The sequence below is a fragment of the Chelonia mydas genome, chromosome 1 (genome assembly GCF_015237465.2).
Source record: "Chelonia mydas isolate rCheMyd1 chromosome 1, rCheMyd1.pri.v2, whole genome shotgun sequence".
In the NCBI taxonomy this organism is placed as follows: domain Eukaryota; kingdom Metazoa; phylum Chordata; order Testudines; family Cheloniidae; genus Chelonia; species Chelonia mydas.
Genome location: NC_057849.1, coordinates 77009999 through 77029050, shown reverse-complemented (window position 1 = coordinate 77029050; position 19052 = coordinate 77009999). Strand labels below are relative to the sequence as shown.

At 39.4% G+C, this 19052-nt stretch overlaps 1 protein-coding gene across 2 annotated transcripts in view; it reads right to left on the bottom strand.

Annotated features, from left to right (window-relative positions):
* The window catches only part of BORA (BORA aurora kinase A activator), a 45262-nt gene that overhangs the window by 9948 nt on the left and 16262 nt on the right, over positions 1–19052 (bottom strand). For both annotated transcript variants that reach the window (XM_043533891.1, XM_027821202.3), the window contains exons 5-11: positions 11862–11943; positions 10823–10888; positions 10005–10061; positions 7107–7330; positions 4008–4161; positions 1988–2595; positions 960–1091 (exon numbers count right to left, since the gene is read on the bottom strand). In XM_043533891.1, the coding sequence (XP_043389826.1) occupies positions 960–1091; positions 1988–2595; positions 4008–4161; positions 7107–7330; positions 10005–10061; positions 10823–10888; positions 11862–11943 (1323 nt within the window). The remainder of the gene's footprint in view (positions 1–959; positions 1092–1987; positions 2596–4007; positions 4162–7106; positions 7331–10004; positions 10062–10822; positions 10889–11861; positions 11944–19052) is intronic.

Sequence of the window (19052 nt, the reverse complement as noted above, 5' to 3'; positions counted from 1 at the left end):
TAAAACACGGAAAAGTTTTAAGGCTCCTTTACATTGCCAGAGTGGTGTAAAGGAGCCTTATTATAAATGACCATAAGGGAATCCTCAGCTAGGAGATCTATGTGCTTTCTCACTTTTTTTTCCTGTGCCAAAGTGGCCCAATGGAGTTAGATTACAGATCAGGATTTATTTTACTTACCCATTAAAAAACAACAACAACAACAACAACAAAAAATAAAAGACTGAGGGCAAATAAAACATTTATCAAGAAGTCACTAAAATGTCAGGACAATCAGAACCAAGCACTTCCCAAAGTACCCAGCCCGGTCCAGATGAAGTTACTAAAGGGCAAAAGGGATATATTTGTTCTTTTGCATGACATCAAAAATGGCTACACCAGGTTCTCATGCTTGAGAATTCCCTACAAAACTGCATGTAGATGGGGACAAATTATTTTGCACATCCTGCAACGTTGTTCTCAACCATGACTGATGGTCTGTAATTGTGGATCATTTTGCATTTAAAAAACAAAAAAAACCCACATTATTTTGACAAATAACATATGCAGAATTTTTAATTTTTTGGCACAGAATTCCCGCAGGAATAGCCTTTGCTGTCATCAGAACACGTGAATTTTAAAATTGGGATTTTCAGTATATTTTTCTTTATTTTATAGATCCATGTTTTTAATCTAATACTTGACACTAAGACCAAATAAATTTGCTGTCTACAAGTTCCCACAAGTTCTTAGAAACAATCTGTCAACCCCCTGACCTAGCAGGGAGTGGTGTGAAGGAATGGATATTGAAAATGGAAAAACATATTCTACAGACTAACAAATTTATTTGAGCATAAGAGCACGAAAGATTATGCTCAAATAAATTTGTTAGTCTCTAAAGTGCCACAAGTACTCCTTTTCTTTTTGCGAATAGACTAACACGGCTGCTACTCTGAAACATATCATTCTATGCATTTCCTACCTTAGTTCTGGAAAGCTGAGATTTGTTCTGAGCCTCATAAGAATGTACATTATTGTCTCTGCAATTGTTCTCAGCCCCAACTGTATCCATAATGCTGCTTCCACATGTCTGTGTATTATAGCCACTGTCCACCTAGGAACAAAAGCCAGGAATTAATATCCTATGTACTCTGTTCCAGATAAGCTCCCCTATTTCTTGTGCATTACTTAATTTACATTTGTATTGCCCCTACTTCATAATCCTTTCATATTGTATTTATAAACTTAATCTATCATACAAGCTATACATATCACTGATTAAAATATGAACTATTGAAATACAGCCACATCTAAAGGTGATATCTGGCAACTGTTTAACAATGCATGCTTAGAATCACTTCTGTCCTAAGCTATTATCTGATTGAAACTTCAGGGAAAGTTAAATAGGCAAATTGGAAATACTTGTGAGTTCAAGTACATGCCCGTTGGACATTTAGTGGTCACAACTCAGAACTTTTTCAAATATTAAGGTGTCAGCATCTTCAGCAGGACAGTTCCTACTACTATCATCATAGTTTCTTCACTACCTTCAAAAACCAGGACTTCTTTGGAGACCTCCTATACAAGGTGATATGGCTAGATGTGTGTGGCTTGCATATTTTACAAGATAATACAATTGCAGGCTTAAATAAAATTGACAATCTATTTGTGACTTAAAAAGCAAAAGGCGGCTGCATTATGTAATAACTTAGTTAACTGCAGCAGATTCATTAGAAACAAGAGGAGATAGTAAATTGGTCAACCAGAATCCAAGTAGTTTGGGATTAATCCACATTTACTACTGTGGTAGCATAAGAAATATTTCCTTGAATTGCTGTGTTGCCAGTCAAATAGAAAAAGCTTTAAGTCACACAATTCAGTGTTTACACCCCATCAGATAAGACGTGACAGAAAGTATATCCAGAATGGTAGAGGGACAAATGTGAAAACTGAGAGATTAAACTTGAGGTATAATATACTAAATTATTTAAATAAAACAAAAACCCTTACCTGAATACTACTGCTGTCACAAGGAATTACACTGCTTTCCGCAAGAGGTGATATGCACATGTGAGAGCTTTCAATACTGAAAGTAATTCCTGTCATGAAGCTGGTCATTGGCATACTGCTATTACCAACACATTCCTTGACCCAAGTGTTCTCATCTGACACCTCAACTGTATCAACCATATCAACAGTATTATTTTCTTTTAAACCTTCTATATCCTGCAACGATGCCAGTCCTTGTTCACAAGCTTCAGAGTGATCTGGTGAAATAGATACAGTCGCCACAACTAGATGTGTACCGTGTGCAAAAGTATCACCATCCTGCTGCTGTAAATTTACTCCAGTGTCCATCTGTGGTAACAGAACTTCTGCAGGTAGGGCATTCTCTTTGTCTTCTGCCTCTTCGTTGTGATTTTCAAGGGTAAATGGTATCCTAATAAGGGAAGTTTGATATTGTGCAGTCCCTCTGCATGCTCCAAGTCTCATAGGAGAGCAATTTTTAATTGGAGAACAGCCATCTATATAAGGACTTCTAGTACTTGGGGGTGTCATTCTGTTTGAGACTGGTGCAGAAGGAACATCCGGAGAACGAAAAGTCAACTTTCTTTGTTCTGTCCATAGTAAAAACAGAATAATACAATTCATTAGATATCAGATGGAGAAAAGCTAACAGTCTGAATCCTAGGACCAGAAGTCACTAGAACAACTACAGCCACACTAAGTGGTGATTCCCTTGCGTATCATGTCCTAGCACTAAAGGCATTTGATACAACTATTTTTAAAAGTTATACTTGTTACACACATGTTTAGCCATCATACTTTCAAATTTTAATCCTGCTTACCTAAAGCTTTCCTTTCTCTGAAAGGTCTACTACTGCAGAGACCAGGTCAGGGATCGGCAATCTTTGGCACACAGCCCGCCAAGATAAGCCCCCTTGCGAGCCGGTTTGTTTACTTGCCGCGTCTGCAGGTTCGGCCGAGCGCAGCTCCCTCTGGCTGCGGTTCGCCGATCCAGGCCAATGGGGGCTGCGGGAAGCGGCAGCCAGCACATCCCTCGGCCCGCACTGCTTCCCGCAGCCCCCATCGGCCTGGAGCGGCAAACCATGGCTAGCGTGAGTTGCGATCAGCTGAAACTGTGGACGCGGCAGGTAAACAAACCAGCCTAGCCCGCCAGGGGGCTTACCTTGGCGGGCCTCCACATGCCAAAGGTTGCTGATCCCTGGACCAGGTTTTCAAATGGCAGTACCAAATTGTGTCAAAATGAACAGTGCCTTACCCCAAAATGCTTCCAGTCCAATAACCTAAAATCCATACTAGGCAAGTACTGTAAATTTCTTAGAACACATTAGTTCTACAAAAGCTTTTTGAGGGTGAAAATTATCAGAACTTTATACAATCAGGCATAGAGTGGAAAGTAGCTATTCAGTCTTTATACATAACTTTGCAGAAGTATCTCATAGCAGGTTCTGACTGAATCAGCTATGCAAACAGACTGAGATTTTACAGAACACAGACTACCAATACTGCCAAATTGCAACAAATTATGGAGTCTGATATGGATAAGCACCACTAAGTTTCTAAACTAGTGAATTCATTTAATCTCAGCTTAATCTGGTTATGGGTATCAGGGCTCAAATGTAAGACACTAACCCTATCAAAATAGTTTTTCCTACAACAATTCTGACTGCTCATCTTATTTTTGATACATAACTTCAAACAAAACCCTCCCCCTCAGATCATATTGCTCCCCTTTACTTTATTTCATACTATGAGTTTTCATGATTCCTTTTTCCACTTTTTCCCACTAAAAAAATTTATTTTTTTGCACTTTCTAAGTAATTCTGTTCAGGTAAACATTTTATACATTTACATTGACGACACTTTACTGTTCAACATGCCATGTGCCATACTAGATGAGACCACTGGACTATCAAGCCAAGTACCTGCCTCTAGATGGATCATTTTTTCATAACAAGAAATACAAGCTGCATGAAAGGAGACTGTATATAAAGTCAAACCATACCTGACAATGGTGTCTTCCTTATCTGAAAAGCAATTGGAGAAAAAGTAGGGGAAGCAATATTTGCAGGGGACCTCTCTGGAAATGTGGGACTGGTAATGCTTCCCAGACTGTATGCCCTTGTACCTCCCTGAATAGGACTGGAGGAAAACTGACCCTTTAACAACAAAGAGTAAGAATTAGCTTTTACATAATACAAATTTATAGACTGATGTACAAATTTGTAGACTTGAAAGTACAGTGCTACTGGGAAAATAATTCTATTCCTGCTTCACTGACACTCTCAATCAAGCATTTCACTGCTGCAATATTCCATTTGAAATTCTCCAATTGGATTTTATGATGCCTCATAGGAAATCCAATGCTTCCAAAGAGGAGTACTAATTAAGACTATGTTATCAATCATATTAGAACTAACAGGAGCCAGACTACTGTATAAGGATTTTCCTAATCAACAGCCAAATTACTGTTTAGTATTTTTATTATTGTTATGCCTACAACGTTTCATCTTCCAAATGGCAGACACCCCAAAACAGAATGGAATGTTGCCCCCAATGCAGTGACAGATTGAGTAGACTGCACACTGACACCATTGGATATTTTAACAGAATCCACACTATCTGAAGGACATAACTTTGAAGTCAACCAAAACAGACTCTTCATCTGAAAGAGTCAAAAGAAGCTGTGCTCTTATCTCAGGCCAAGTCTATAGTAGGAACAGTTTGCTGCCATAGGTATAACCCATATATTGTATTGGTAAAGTAGTAATTGTGCGGACACAGAGTTTGCTGGCAAAACTGAGGTTTTGCCAAAATAGCTTATTCAAGCCCCCTAACAAAATAAGTTCTACTGGAAAAAGCACAGTACATAACTCAGCGTTTTTGCCAACACAGTTATAATGGTCAGAGACCAAGACATCGCACCTCTGACTAACATAACTATGCCAGCAAAAGTCTTTTGTTTAGATCTATCCTCAGCAGGAAATAGCAATTTGCACATCACCAGAAAATGTGAGTTGGAGCTAAGAAACACAACGTTCAGACATTCATGCCTTAGTTGTGATCTTGTTTTCATTTAGTATAATATGCTCCTGGCTGGTTGAAGGTCTCATTAAAAGTGAGTTTGTGTTGGAAACTGATAGCTCAAGAAATTGATGGACTTCCAATTCACTTGTATATTATAGCATGCCAGAGGTGCATCTGTATTTTACATTCCTAGATCTGAGAGTTCTGAACAAAGATCACAAATGAGTAAATAGCACTGTAAACATGGCAGTTTTGTAATACGATACCATCCTTTCAAGGAAAATACTTATTTTACTTTGAAGTGTAAAAAAAGTGCCTTTTTTGCTTTATTATGTATAGGGCTTCTGATTTTTGGTTTTATTCCATAAACACCCTTGATACAAATGAGTGAGGGAGGGAAGAGAAAGTGGAGTTCATCCACTGAACACCAGAAAACCACCACAAATGGTTACTTGTATCTAAGGCTTGTTTACACAGAGAAGTAATGCAGACTACAGGGGAGAGATTTCTAAAGTGCACTAAACATGCTGCATGTTAACTGGTCCATGAAGATCCTGCTGCTGTGCACTTAAGGTTCCCTAGGGTGCTCTGAAGTCATGCTGTTTGAAACATTATGTGTTAAAGCATTCTAGGGAACATTACAGTGAGATTACTCATTACAGTATACATAGGCAGAAAGCCCCTATATTTTAATATATATTATATACCCGCCTATATTTTATATATCTACATAAAACTTGAAAATTGCTTCAAATAACCCCAAAAAACAAAAGCCCTAACTACATATAAATATCTGTAAAGTTTTCCTCAGACATTCTGCTTTTCTTTTCTTTTTTTTTTAATTAAAAATCATGTTTTGCCTACTTTTCCCAGCAATACTGTGGATTACTAGAGAATTAGTAGGTTTAGGATATACACCAAGAAAGTAAGCAAACCCTGTCTGAGAAGGAACGTGATTTTTATTCAGATTTGTTAACAAAAAGTTAACTATTGTTTGGAGAATGAATCTTTAACATTCAACACTTCCCTTTCAATTAAGGGTTAAAGAAAGTCCACAACCTCAATCAGACCACCGAGTTCTCTGCAAACTCAGGGAAGACCAGATTTTACAATCCCAATATTTCCGACGTGTTTGTTTTTTTAAAACAAGCACAGAACAACCCCCTTTTAGGTACATTGGGTCATTTATACCATTCCTAGCAAGCAAGCAAGAGAGAAAGAGAAAGTAAAAAAGAAAAAAAGAAAGAAAGAAAGGGCACAAATCTTTCTTCTTTGCAGATCAACTTTAAGGGAAAGCAACTAGAGCAATTATGTACACCAAATGGTGTTTTAGGTACTAATCAAGCCGAGGACTAAGATGATATTTTTGGTATGCAAACTTAATGAGTTTACGAAGGCATGGCTGCAATATGATCTCAGCCAATAAAGTCTTTCTGTAAAGTGCATCCTATATGGAAAGATCAAAGAGACTTCACAAGCTATTCATATTCGAATCATTCCCTCTCATTCTCTTATGTCAATATCATTCAGACACAAATACCATTGGGCAGAGAAATAGCAGCTCTTCAACAGTGAATATCAGGACTACACAACAATTTGATAGGGAAAGAAAAGCATAAATTTTAAGTTAAAAAACATGAAGTTTTAGTTAGGCACAATTTAGTTCCAAAATTGGAATTTGACCAGGACTCTTGGTATTAACACCACTCTTTAATTACTTCAGTTGTGTAGACTATTCAAAAGCGGTACTTCAGCTGGTGAAATCTGATCAGACACAATCAGAAGTGGTTCTGCTGCTTTAGAATCAGAGGAGTAGCCTTGTTAGTCTGTATCCACAAAAACAACGAGGAGTCCGGTGGCACCTTAAAAACCAACAGATTTATTTGGGCATAAGCTTTCATGGGTAAAAATGCTGCATCTGAAGAAGTGGGTTTTTTACCCACGAAAGCTTATGCCCAAATAAATCTGTTAGCCTTGAAGGTGCCACTGGACTCCTTGTTGTTTTTGCTGCTTCAGAGAATTTCACGTGTACCAGCTAAATCAGTACATACACAAAGAAAATGAAAAGGCTTCTTACTGAACTAGATGTTTCCACAGGGCTTCTGCACCGGGCTGGAGAAATATCTATTGAACATAGCACTCCAAGTGATGCTGGTGGATTATTACAAGGGCTTTGTGGAGAAAGAGACAAACACTCAGATACACTTCCATTCTCATCTAAAAACAGCTTTCTTCTCAGTGATGAGGAGCTTAGGCTTTCCTGAGACTGGTCTGCAAATTCTTCTGTTCTAAAATATTCACCTAAAGAAAAAAGAAAAAGTTTGTTGGCAAGTTTAATTAGCCAGTCTTGTCTTATTTCTCCTGTCTACAGAAAAAGTATGGGGGAACAAAGGGGACAAGGACCTCGTCTACACAGTCATAAACAGCCACTGAATTCTGTAACTGCTGAAATTGTTAATAATATTTTAGCCATGCTGTGGGCATTAGACTAAGCAGCGTTATAACCAGGTTAATATAAAGTCAGGGCTTTCCCCCCATAAACGCTGGGTTTATTAAAATTTGCTGTAATGTGATTTTTCCCACACGGAAGCTGGTCCAAATGTGTCAACCCCAGTTCAGTCATGACAATGTTGAATAGTTTCTGTTAAACTATTCTGCTTGAGTAGACAAAGCTTTTCGGACAGCTGCCATTCCAAATGATCATGCTTACAGAACTCCCATAGAATCATAGGACTGGATGGGACCTCGAGAGGTCATCTAGACCAGTCCCCTGCACTTATGGCAGGACTTAGTATTATCTAGACCATCCCTGATTGTCCAACCTGTATGCAGTGGAATGCACATTCTGGCCATCTTACCCAAGAAAAGATGTACAGGCAGGAAGTACCCAGCCAGAAGGCTGGAAACTCTTCTGAACGGAAGACTGAATCAAGTCTGTCTAACAGAAGTATCATTAAGGATGCAATCAGTATTTTCCTCCCTATTACCACGTTCTAGTGCAGGGCTTCTCAAACTGGGGGTCGGGACCCCTCAGGGGGTCCGCGAGGTTATTCCAGGAGGGGTTGCGAGCTGTCAGCCTCCACCCGAAACCCTACTTTGCCTCCAGCATTTATAATGGTGTTAAATATATAAAAAGTGTTTTTAATTTGTAAGGGGAGGGAGGAAGGGGTTACACTCAGAGGTTTGCTGCGTGAAAGTGGTCACCAGTAAAAGTTTGAGAACCACTGAAGTGCAAAGCAGAGGTGGTGACAGATAAAATTTAAGAGCCACTTTATGGAGTTCTATCAGAGATAGAAAATGGTTTATCACGCTCACGTTCTCAAAAGAGAAGGGTAAGTCCCACCCCATCCACCAATGTAGTTCAGCGATGGGATGGAGTCACAAAACCATGGTAGGAATAGAGACTGGTAATTTTATTTGTAATAAGTTGAAAATTCTAAATATTCCATCCAGTGTGTTGCTATGGGTTGAAAGCCCCACCACCAGATGACAGACTAAAAGAAACATTCTGCACCTATAAGCTGGCTCCTCCCCCTGCTCCTTGGGTCCTGCACCATCTCTCCTTGCAGTGGCTGGGTCATGCTTTGTAGCAACGCCAACGGAAAAACGGTTACTCACCTTCTCGTAACTGTTGTTCTTCAAGATGTGTTGTTCACGTCCATTCCAAATCAGGTGTGTGCACGCTGCGTGCACGGTCACTGGAAAGTTTTTCTCCTAGCAGTTCCCGTCGAGTCAGCTGGGGAGCCCCTGGGTGGCACCTTCCTGGCACTCAATATATGACCCTGCCGACCCAACCCCCTTCAGTTCCTTCTTACTGTCCGTCACGGCCGCTGGAACTGTGGCTCGCTTGCTTTGCAAGTGCTCCCTTAGTGCAGTTATCTAGTCTAGTTGTTCTTCTTGTTTTCTAGTTGTTTGCTGATAGTATAGTTATAGTTAATATAAGTGTTTGTGCGCGGGATCTTTCCCGGTCCCCTCACCCCTTCTTGGGCTCTGGGGCATGCCGCAAGGCTTTAAGTCTTGCAGCACATGCCACAAGCCCATGCCAAATAATGGCCTCCCGGACTCTCGCCTGAGGTGTCCATGCGTGCACACCTGATTGGAATCGACGTGAACAAGCACTCAAAGAACTATTCTTGGTAAAAGCACTCCCATCTGTAAAAATCAGGATGCTGGGATGAGGTTGAATTGCATTTTTTTGTTATGCTGTTTCTCACTTACTTTTTCCCTATGAGCTGTTTGTGTCAGTCACACAGCGGATGTGACTAGGAAGTAGTAACTCGTGAATTATGTGGCCCCAACTAGAGGTAAAGGGAATAAGATGGACTGGTCTAGAATAGCTTATTGAGCTCTTCCTACTCAAGTTCTGTTACATAACTCTGCTTTTTAAGTATTTCACAAAAAGCAAACATTTCCTTTAGATAGGTCAGTGTGCAGTGCAGCTAGTATGCACAGTCTTCCTAGTCTGTGTAGCCTAGAAAACCATGGATATTTTCTTTTGATTCAAGACCTGTGGTCTTCCATGATATCAATGATAAACATGAGGTTACTGTATGCAGTTTTTAAATTCCTGCAAAATGGTCATGCAAACCCAATCTAGCAATTGAGACTATTAGGCTTCCATAGCTAACTTCCAAGCTAGCCTACATTATGAATGCTGGCCCATACTTTAACGTACTATCTTTTAAAATATAACAATACAATGTTTATGTACACTCATCATTGTCCTACCATTCACCATCCCTCCACCTTTTGTTTCTTGTCCTCCCTTGCTGAGCCATTTCTAAATTAGAGCAGGAGCTCCACAGGACAAGGAGCTGTTATCTGTCCAAAACAACACTTGTACTTTGGGCAATTCTATGAATACTCAATTTTGAATCACACTAGGTTTCCAGTGCATTGTATCTCCATTCCTAATCAGCATGCAAAATAGATTTTTCAATTTAGACATTCATACATAAAGTACAACACGACATACCTAATATTTTTTCTAAGTTAAAATCCACAGGCAAAGACAATACTGTCTGACAAGCAGCTGCAATGAATAAAAACAATGAAATTAGCCTACAGTAACTTAGTCAACTAGTGCAAGTAAAAGGTTTAACTTTAAAATTGTATTTAACACATAGCTAGTTCAATTAGTGAAACACAATGTGTTGCCATGAGGAAAAGGGAAAAACTTATAGGCCTGGGGTCCTGAATTGGCTACAGTGTATGGAGCAAATCAGGCTCAGGGATAAGTGAAAAGGGTTGTTACACACAAGCTCTCCAGATGGCACCATATCCAGCCATACCTTAGCTGGGGGAAAGGCCTTTAAAAAAAAAAAAAAAATTCAAGCAAAAAAAATCAATGGAATACCCTGAAAATTGTGTGTTTATGTACAGGTTTCAGAAAATAGTTTCTGTGACCTCGTACAAAATGGAGGGGAGAGGATGTCAAAGAATCTTTATATTATAATGTAATTAAGTTAGTATGCAATTTGGGCTTCAAAGCATAAACAGAACTTTACGTGTAATACTACATGTAGTCCAAGAACACATTTATTCCTAGACAAACAGTAACATAAATACCTTGCTGAATTGGGGCCTAAATACATGCCTAACTTGAAGCACTAAGTCGTCCCATTAAATGAGACTACTCATGTGCTTAAAGTTAGGCAAGTGCTCAAGCACCTGGCAGTACTGAAGCCAAACAAACTTGTTTTTAAAAAAGGAGTTCAGTTAGCTTAAATAAAAACTTCTTATATTCCTTTGAGTGCATGTTCATTTTGTCACTTGATACTGTTTTATACCAACCATTGCTTTTTCCAGGTTGCACAGTTAGCTGTCTTCCAATCGGTGAAATGTTATTTAAATCTATACCTGTAAAGCATCATTTAGATAAATTCAGTTAAAACTTAAATTAAAGCTTTTTACCATTCTGAAACATAACAGCAGTAAAGTGAAAATAGTTAATCCGATTGTACTGAGGAACTTCTCAAAAATAGTTAGCTACAATAAAATATTGTAATACTTTAGTTTACATCAAACCAAATTATTTTCAGAGAATAAAACTAGAACATGATTTTTGCAACTAAGTTTGGGACAGAGAAAAAAAAAAAAAACCTAGAGAGACAAGTGTCAGAGAAGCCAGAGAGAGGTTATATCAGTTTTTCTGACCAGCTCACGTTGTAAGAGTTTTCCATCAGTTCCATTGATTTTCCATCAATTCAATTGAAATCTAAAAGCTTGTCAAATTATGTTGATATTGCCAACATATTGTTATTTTTGGGGGGGGAGGAAGGGGACACAAGTGAAAAAGTTATTATAGTGTTAAAAGGCCATTCATGACATTTTGGGAATGAAAAGCTTCAATTTTTCTTTTCAGATTGACGGTTTTGAAATTTATTTTGGATTATGTTATACTAAAAAAATCAAAACTATACATTTTGATCATTTTTTTAAATTACTCAATTCTAAAAAATTTGGTGTGTTCAATAAAATGTAAGAGTCTGTTCAATTTTCCTAGTCAATATAACTATGCTTGTTTTGTGAAAGGGAGAAAGAAGCAAAAAGGTAATTCCAATTATTACAGTGGAATTTAGGTAATGAGAATATAATTGAGACAAAGTATTACCATGAGATCAGAGCTAGGATAAAGTTCACAGGAAATGAAAAAAAAAACACAGAGCCTAACTTTTTAGGCAAAATCCTGGCCCCACTTAAGTGAGTGTTCCCATCTAGTCACGCTGTCTATAACTTAAAAAAGTTAAACATATACATATTAAACATGCAAAACAGCTGATTTCTAAATTTAAGCTACTAAAAGACACCTTTAGAAACATACACAACTTACATTTAGTGGAATGAAACTGGGAAACTTGCTTCCCTTCATGATCAGTCCAAGGAGAGGGAACGATAAGACTTTTGGTGAAAAACTAGAGGAAAAAACATAACAATTAGATACTCCCAAACATTAAGACTATCTACTTAATTTTATAAATATGTATTTGCAAGCAACTAGTTGTAAAATCTTGAGTTTTGATTCTTATGGGCATGTTTAACATAGCCAAGATTAATCAAAATTCACTTTGGAACAGCTGATAGCTTTCTATCAGATTTCTTCAGCCACATATTTTCAAATTCCCTCTCTGAGATACAGCCCAAAACAACACAATTTCAGTTCAAATTAGTGTGGCTGGAAGATATTTTAAAAAAACCATCCATTGTTACAGAATGGTTAACATTTTGAAGCGCCCCATCTTTTTCGAATTCCACAAGTATACTGGTACATATACCATGTTAGCTTTGACAAAGCTTTCTTCACACATCTGTATTAACATACTCAATGCTGGTGTCTCAAACATGTCTCATTACTCCAGCAGAGTGATTAGATTTTAAGAGGTCCCATGTACTTTACAGCAAGCTGGAACTAAGTTCTGAGGCAATATAGTGCAGCAGAATGGAAATCTCATTTTCAGTACACCACAGTTTTGTACTGACAATTCGGATGCTTTGTAGAAGCAATCAAGAGGAAGTTGAAGTTGTTATTGAAGATGAATATGTGGTGACTGTTGGGGCTTTTGGCACCTTGGAAGACATTTAGGATCATAGAAATAAGCATATTTATGACAGGTTCCTGCTAAAAGTTAACAGTACTTGACACTCAAATCATCACTGTTAGGTTTGGATTTTGGAAATGCTCAGATATAAAAGGTGAGGGAGGTCATTATAAAAACCTGGATAAACAAGGGAGAAATTCTCCCACCCTAACCAATACTAGCAAGACCCAAAACACAGTCAAAAGGAAAACTGGAGTAACTGGACTTCTCAAAGAAGTGCTGACCGTATATTCCATTAACAGTGCACATGCACTCAAGATCGGAGTCTTTTGGCCAGCAGTGTCCATTGTGGCATATACCCTAAGTGTCCTCGTTTCCCAAGCCATAAAGAGCAAAGCAGGACAACTGCCACTTTGTTCCGTTACCACCATGGAACTTGATGGACATAGGACTCCAAACCAGAAGGGAAGAAAGGTAGGTTGTGAAACATATGGATGACATCTCAAATAATTCCAATTACAGCACAGGTAAGTACCTTTTATTTTCCCTTTGAATGACTGTCTATATATATATATTCAACTTATATCGACTCACAAGCAATGAATCAAAGCAATGGGGGTGGGAGCTCGGAGTTTAGGAACATAAAGATTGGAATAGAGCTTTCCCAACTGTAGTTATCAGATCGAGGCTTCAGCGACAGAATAGTGCTTCACAAATGTGTGAACAGATATTCTGGTAGTTGCTTTACATATGTCCAAAACAAACATTTTTCAAAGGTGCTGCGGTTGAAAGAAAGTAGGAGGATCTACTTTAGCCACCTCATAAAAGTCAGATATCTATCTAGATCAGTGGTTCCCAAACTTGTTCCGCCGCTTGTGCAGGGAAAGCCCTTAGCAGGCTGGGCCGGTTTGTTTACCTGCCGTGTCTGCAAGTTCAGCCGATCGCAGCTCCCAGTGGCCGCAGTTCGCGGCTCCCAGTGGCCGCAGTTCGCGGCTCCAGACCAATGGGAGCTGCTGGAAGCGGCGCGGGCTGAGGGATGTAGTGGCTGCCGCTTCCAGCAGCTCCCATTGGCCTGGACCAGCAAACCACTGATGAAGATTATTGAAAGATGTTTTAGGTCAAGTATGTATTATAAAACATCATGAATCAGCATCCTGTGGAATTAGAGATCTCTGCTGCTACCAAGAGGAAAAATCTCTTCCATTTTGATGAGTAGGTTGAACTTGTAGAATCTTTTCCACAGTTTAATATGTTGTTGGGATGTGTGTGTGTGTGTGTGTGTGTGTGTGTTAAAGCAGATGTACAACAGGACTTTTCTAAGTCTAACCTCCATCCAGCAGACAGGTGATGAAATAGAGATACTCTAGGTCCAGTTCCTTCGTGTTGCATCAGCCAGTATGGAATTAGAGATAATGTCTTTGGTTGGTAGACTAAAAGATTCAGTATGCTGGGGTACCAAAATCATCTCAGCCATGCTGATGCAATTAAGATAATTTTTGCTGAGTCCTGCTGGATCTTGCGTCAGACTGTTGGGATCAACAGAACTGGTGGGTATGCATAAATTATAGTCCACAACCACAAAAATCGGAAAGATATCTGAAAGTGAGCCTGAGGTGATGTCAGGACTTCAGTTCAAGAGGGGATACTTGTTGCTTCTATCTGTTGCAAATCTGTCTACCAGAGGATAACCCCATCCCAAGAGGATATTGCAAAGGACCAAGTCCTTGATCTCCTACACATGATGGGAGAGTTGCCTGCCAAGAGGGAGATTCAATGTCTGATACACCAATTCCATAACCTGATTGCCTCTTGGCATAATGGGGGAGATTTCCCCCCGCCCCCCTTTCTCTGGTTATGTAAACATGGTTGTTGTAATGCCAATCATAATTTGGATTGATTGGTCTTCTTGAATGTTACAAAAGCACACAAGCCTTTGTCCAATATGTCCAAGCAGCACAGGACATGCCCTTACTGTGGTGTTTGGATTCAATTTTATCCAGAGCTATTAAGGCAGACAAGTTCTCAAACCTATCTTGAGGTAGACACTGTGGCCTTTATGGAGTCTAGGATTGGTCATATGAGCGCCACTCTTGGAATTGGTATTAACTTGCATTTCTCCATGCTGAATTTTGGGCCAAGAGTGGTTAACGGCTCAAGAACACAATGAATCGCATCTCTCACCTTAAAAGCTTTTTTTCAAACTAACCACTTGTCTAGGTATGGGTTGACTATTATATTTCTTAAGTGCACTGGAACCACTGCCAACACTTTCGTAAAAACTCTCAGCACTGCAGAGCATCCAAAGGGTGAAAACACAATTATGAAAGTGTTCCTGACCACTAGGAATCTTAAGTACTTCATATGAGTCGAATTATTGAAATATGGAAGTTCATGTCCTGTGAGTCAAGGGATAAAAATCAAGTCCCCAGGATTTAGAGGGGAAATTATGGAAGCTAGCAGGGTCATCCTACACTTTATTTTGTGAATTAAGATGTTTAATTTTCATAAATCTAAGATGGGATGCCATCCTCTCTTCTTTTCTGGAATGAAGTAGTATTTGAAATAGAGTCCCTTTTCTTGGTATTGAGACGGAACTCTTTCTACTGGTCCGAGAGAAGTGAGAGGGCTTCCTGATGTAACAGTCCCTTGTGAGATATGTCCCTCAAGAAGACCAAAGATAGGCACAGTGTGGAACTTGATATCCTGTGTAACTGTCTCTAGTACCCATTGGTCTGAAAATACAGAAGGCCACATGTGCCTGAAGGAACTCAAATTGTTGATGAAAGTAGGAGTAGAAAGTTCTGGGTCTTTGGAAGCGATTTCATGTTCCTCTACTAACTTGTCAAAACAAGTGATTCAGGCCAGATGTAGACCGTTACAAACGTGCAGTGACAAACATGGAGAATAGTCTCTTTATGGAAATGCTGCCTCTTGTTAGATGGTTCTGAAGGTTTCTGATGAAAAAAATGGAAGTAATGGTACATATATCCATGAAGAGTAACTATTGTCTCACATGCTTCCTCTTAAGGGCCTGAGTATAGACCTTAGGGGAGTACGAAGGGCTTTGATTAAGTCCTGATCCTCAAAGCAGATTCCCTATAGCAGGCTGAACCTCCAGTGGGAAGCCAGACTTTTGAAGCCATGAGGCTCTTCTCATTACCACTGCTATGGCCATGAATCTTAAGGCACATCTACTGCGTCAAGTTCAGCTTTCAGATGAGTCCTGGCCATTAACTGACCTTCAGTCACCAGGGAAGAAAATTCTTCCATAACCTCCGGAGGGAGCTTACCTACAAACATCAAGATCTTTTCTTAATTCAGGAAATCATATCTGACCAACAGGGCCTGGTAATTTCAATTACAAATTGCAAGATAGCTGATAAATACAATTTAAGACTGACTAAATCTAGATTTTTTTTAGTTTACTTTCTTTTGTTGTTGTGTATTTTGTGTTCTCGATTTCCCATTTGTGGGTGTAACCACTAGTGACCCTGGTATAGGATGTGAACAGAAAAACAGAGCCCCCGGGGAAGGGATATGGCATTTCTCACCTGCTTTTTTGGGATGCAAGGACTTCTGTAGAAGGAATCTTATTCTCACTAGGTCCATTACAGCCTCATTAATTGGGAGGGCTATTTTCTCTCAGGTAGAGGACTGAAGAATGTTAATTAGTGGTGGATTACTGCACCTCCTCAACAGGTTTCTGTAAAGAGCCAGCTACCCTTGCAAGAAGGTCCTGAAACCCTTTAAAATTGTCCGTATATCATGTGATAGGTGGGTCTACAGCCTCATTCAGAGATAAGGAAAAAATGGTAGGTCCCAGTATGTCAGCTGAATTTGGTGGATGCTACTCACTTGGTTCCTCAGTTTGAGCAGATTGAGAGGATTGCTACATCAGAGCAGCTGAGACAGAGGAAGATCTCACATAAGTAGGTGATCTTCCTGGATGATGTTCCAGCCTATATGGCCCCCAAGGATTCCAGTATGACCACATATGTATTTAAGATAAAGTCCTGGCAGCCCTGGGATAGAAAGTCATGGTCCATGTCCAGAATGGTATTTGCCATAGGATCTAATCATAGGATGAGTTTTTAGATTCCCTGCATGACCCATACAAAGTAGGATAAGGTATTCTTCGTGAATACAGCCTGCAAAGTCTCTGCACCTCGAATGGTGAAAGGAAGATGCTCTCTTCCAGAGAGGAGATTTATTAGAGATCTACCTCTAACTGTCTCCAAACTGAATTTTCTTCAAAAAAAGTTTATCAGATTTTCTTCAGCTTGGAGCTGGTCTTGTCTGATGGGACTCCGGTGGTGTAGGCCCCATGCTGTCAGCAGCACTTCTGGAAACAGGCATGTCATGTACAGTGGTTCAGATACACCAAGGTCTGTAGCCAGTCTCATTGATTTAATCCATTAAAAAACATTTAGAAACAAACTTTTTTGGATTTTAACAGCCTTTTTAAAAAGAACTTATATATTGCATATTTGCTAGGGATGTGCAATTTCCCCCAAGTAAAAACAAAAATAAAAATCTAGTGTGGCAGCCATTAATGGGCCTAACACCCTCACATGAGGGGCAGTATTTGAATCCAGGGATTAGAATTAGCAATCCTTAAATTCCAGTATCAGGGGGAAAATATATATTTTATAGGCATATTAATTATATAAATTTTCTGGTTAAAAGAGAAGGCTATAAAATACCCTTTGCCTATGAGCAAACAACTAAACTAGCTGGGATAGGAATATATACACAGAGAAAAAGAGAGCCAGCAGCTTGTGAAGAATGGACAGCAAGCAGTTCAATCTCAAAACTGGAGGTGTTGAGAAGGAACTGAATGGCAATTGGTTTGCTCCATCCTTTATGCCCTCAGTGAGAGACACAAGAACATTCAGGGTGCATTCACAGCCACAACAGATTCCTATCTCAAACAAAGAGGGGAATGTGTACCATAAGTGGAATGTGTGAACAATAATTCAAAGAAGAATCAACCATTACTAACAAAAACTAACCACTAATGTCAAACGCCCAACCAACAAAGCTATTGTTTGAGGCTCTTCAACTCAGCAAGACCACAGTCCACAAGCTTACACAATTTATGTTTCAAAGGTAATTCCATCGGAAGGGCTAGACTTCATTTTTTTAAAATAAAAGCTTAGACTGGAACCCAATTCCATAGAAACAGATCCATTCCATGGCAAATTTTCTGAGTGACAAAGCCCCTGTTTTTACTTAAAGGAAAAAAAGAACAAAAATTCATTCAATACAATATTGTAGGGAAGGGCAATAACAGTAATAAGCACCACCTTTTTTAGAATCTTGATAATTTTTAAAATCTTTAGTGTTAGACAGAAGAACCATTCCCCTCTGTGACCTTAAGAACCCCTCAATGCCAATTGGCAGAGCACCCACCAAACTGTAACTTATCAAGCCAGATATACTCAATAACTAACACACCATTGTCAAAATATGTATCTAAAAGTTGCCAAGTAAAGTATCATATGTAAATGCTGGTCCAGAAAATCATTGTGTAATATATGCAAAGACATACAAGGGTTGTGTACAAAGAATTTTGATGTGCTGGAAACACGTTATTAAAATGTGTTTGGGAGGCAGTACATAAGCCTGACTGGTTTGACTGCAGGCAAAGAACAATGCAAGTACATTTACACAAGGTAAACATAGCAATCCAGTTAACAGCTTAATCAGCACACCGGGGTCTAAGCCTGCACCCCCAAGAAGTCTTTCTGTTTCTTGAGGCAAAGACAGTGGACTTCGGGGAGGAGCAAAAAAGACATTCTAGTTATCCATCATTTAGGGAGCGGCACCCTGCGATTCTGTGAAAGTTGGATCCCCTCACCTGGAGGGCTAGAGATGCTGGCAAGTTGACGTGAGGAAACTGCTACGCAACGATTGTAACTTGCTAGAATTATACTGTAGTCACTAGAAAGCGTGTTTTATTTGTAACCATACCTGTCTTTTTTCTTGTACTTAATAGGACTTAAATCTGTGTTTTTTTATTAATAAACTTATTCTTAGTTGTACTATAAACCATCACAGTGCTGTTATTTTGATATACAGAGTGAGTCCTCAGCTAATTTAACAGGCTGGTGTATATACTGTCTCTTTGGAGGCAGCAAACTTAATTTCTGTGAGTTTCCAGTGAGAGGAACTGGACACTGCAGAAGATGTTTCTGGTGGAACTCAGGACTCAGTTTAGACTGGCAGAGCCTGAAGGAGTTTGCTGATGAAGAGGACAGACTGATGGGCAGACAGCTGACACACTCTAATCTCCAGCAAAGCTCTCACTTGCGGAAGCAGAGGGGTAACCCAAAGGCTTCGAACAGAATGTCACGCCCTCTTCCTCAGGCTACCAAAGCACAGCTAAGTGGGTTTTGTTTGATTGCCTTACTTTCCCTAATAATCCCCAAGACACTCCTCGGTCCTACCTACAACTCCCATTGTGCTCAGAAGCCATCAGTATG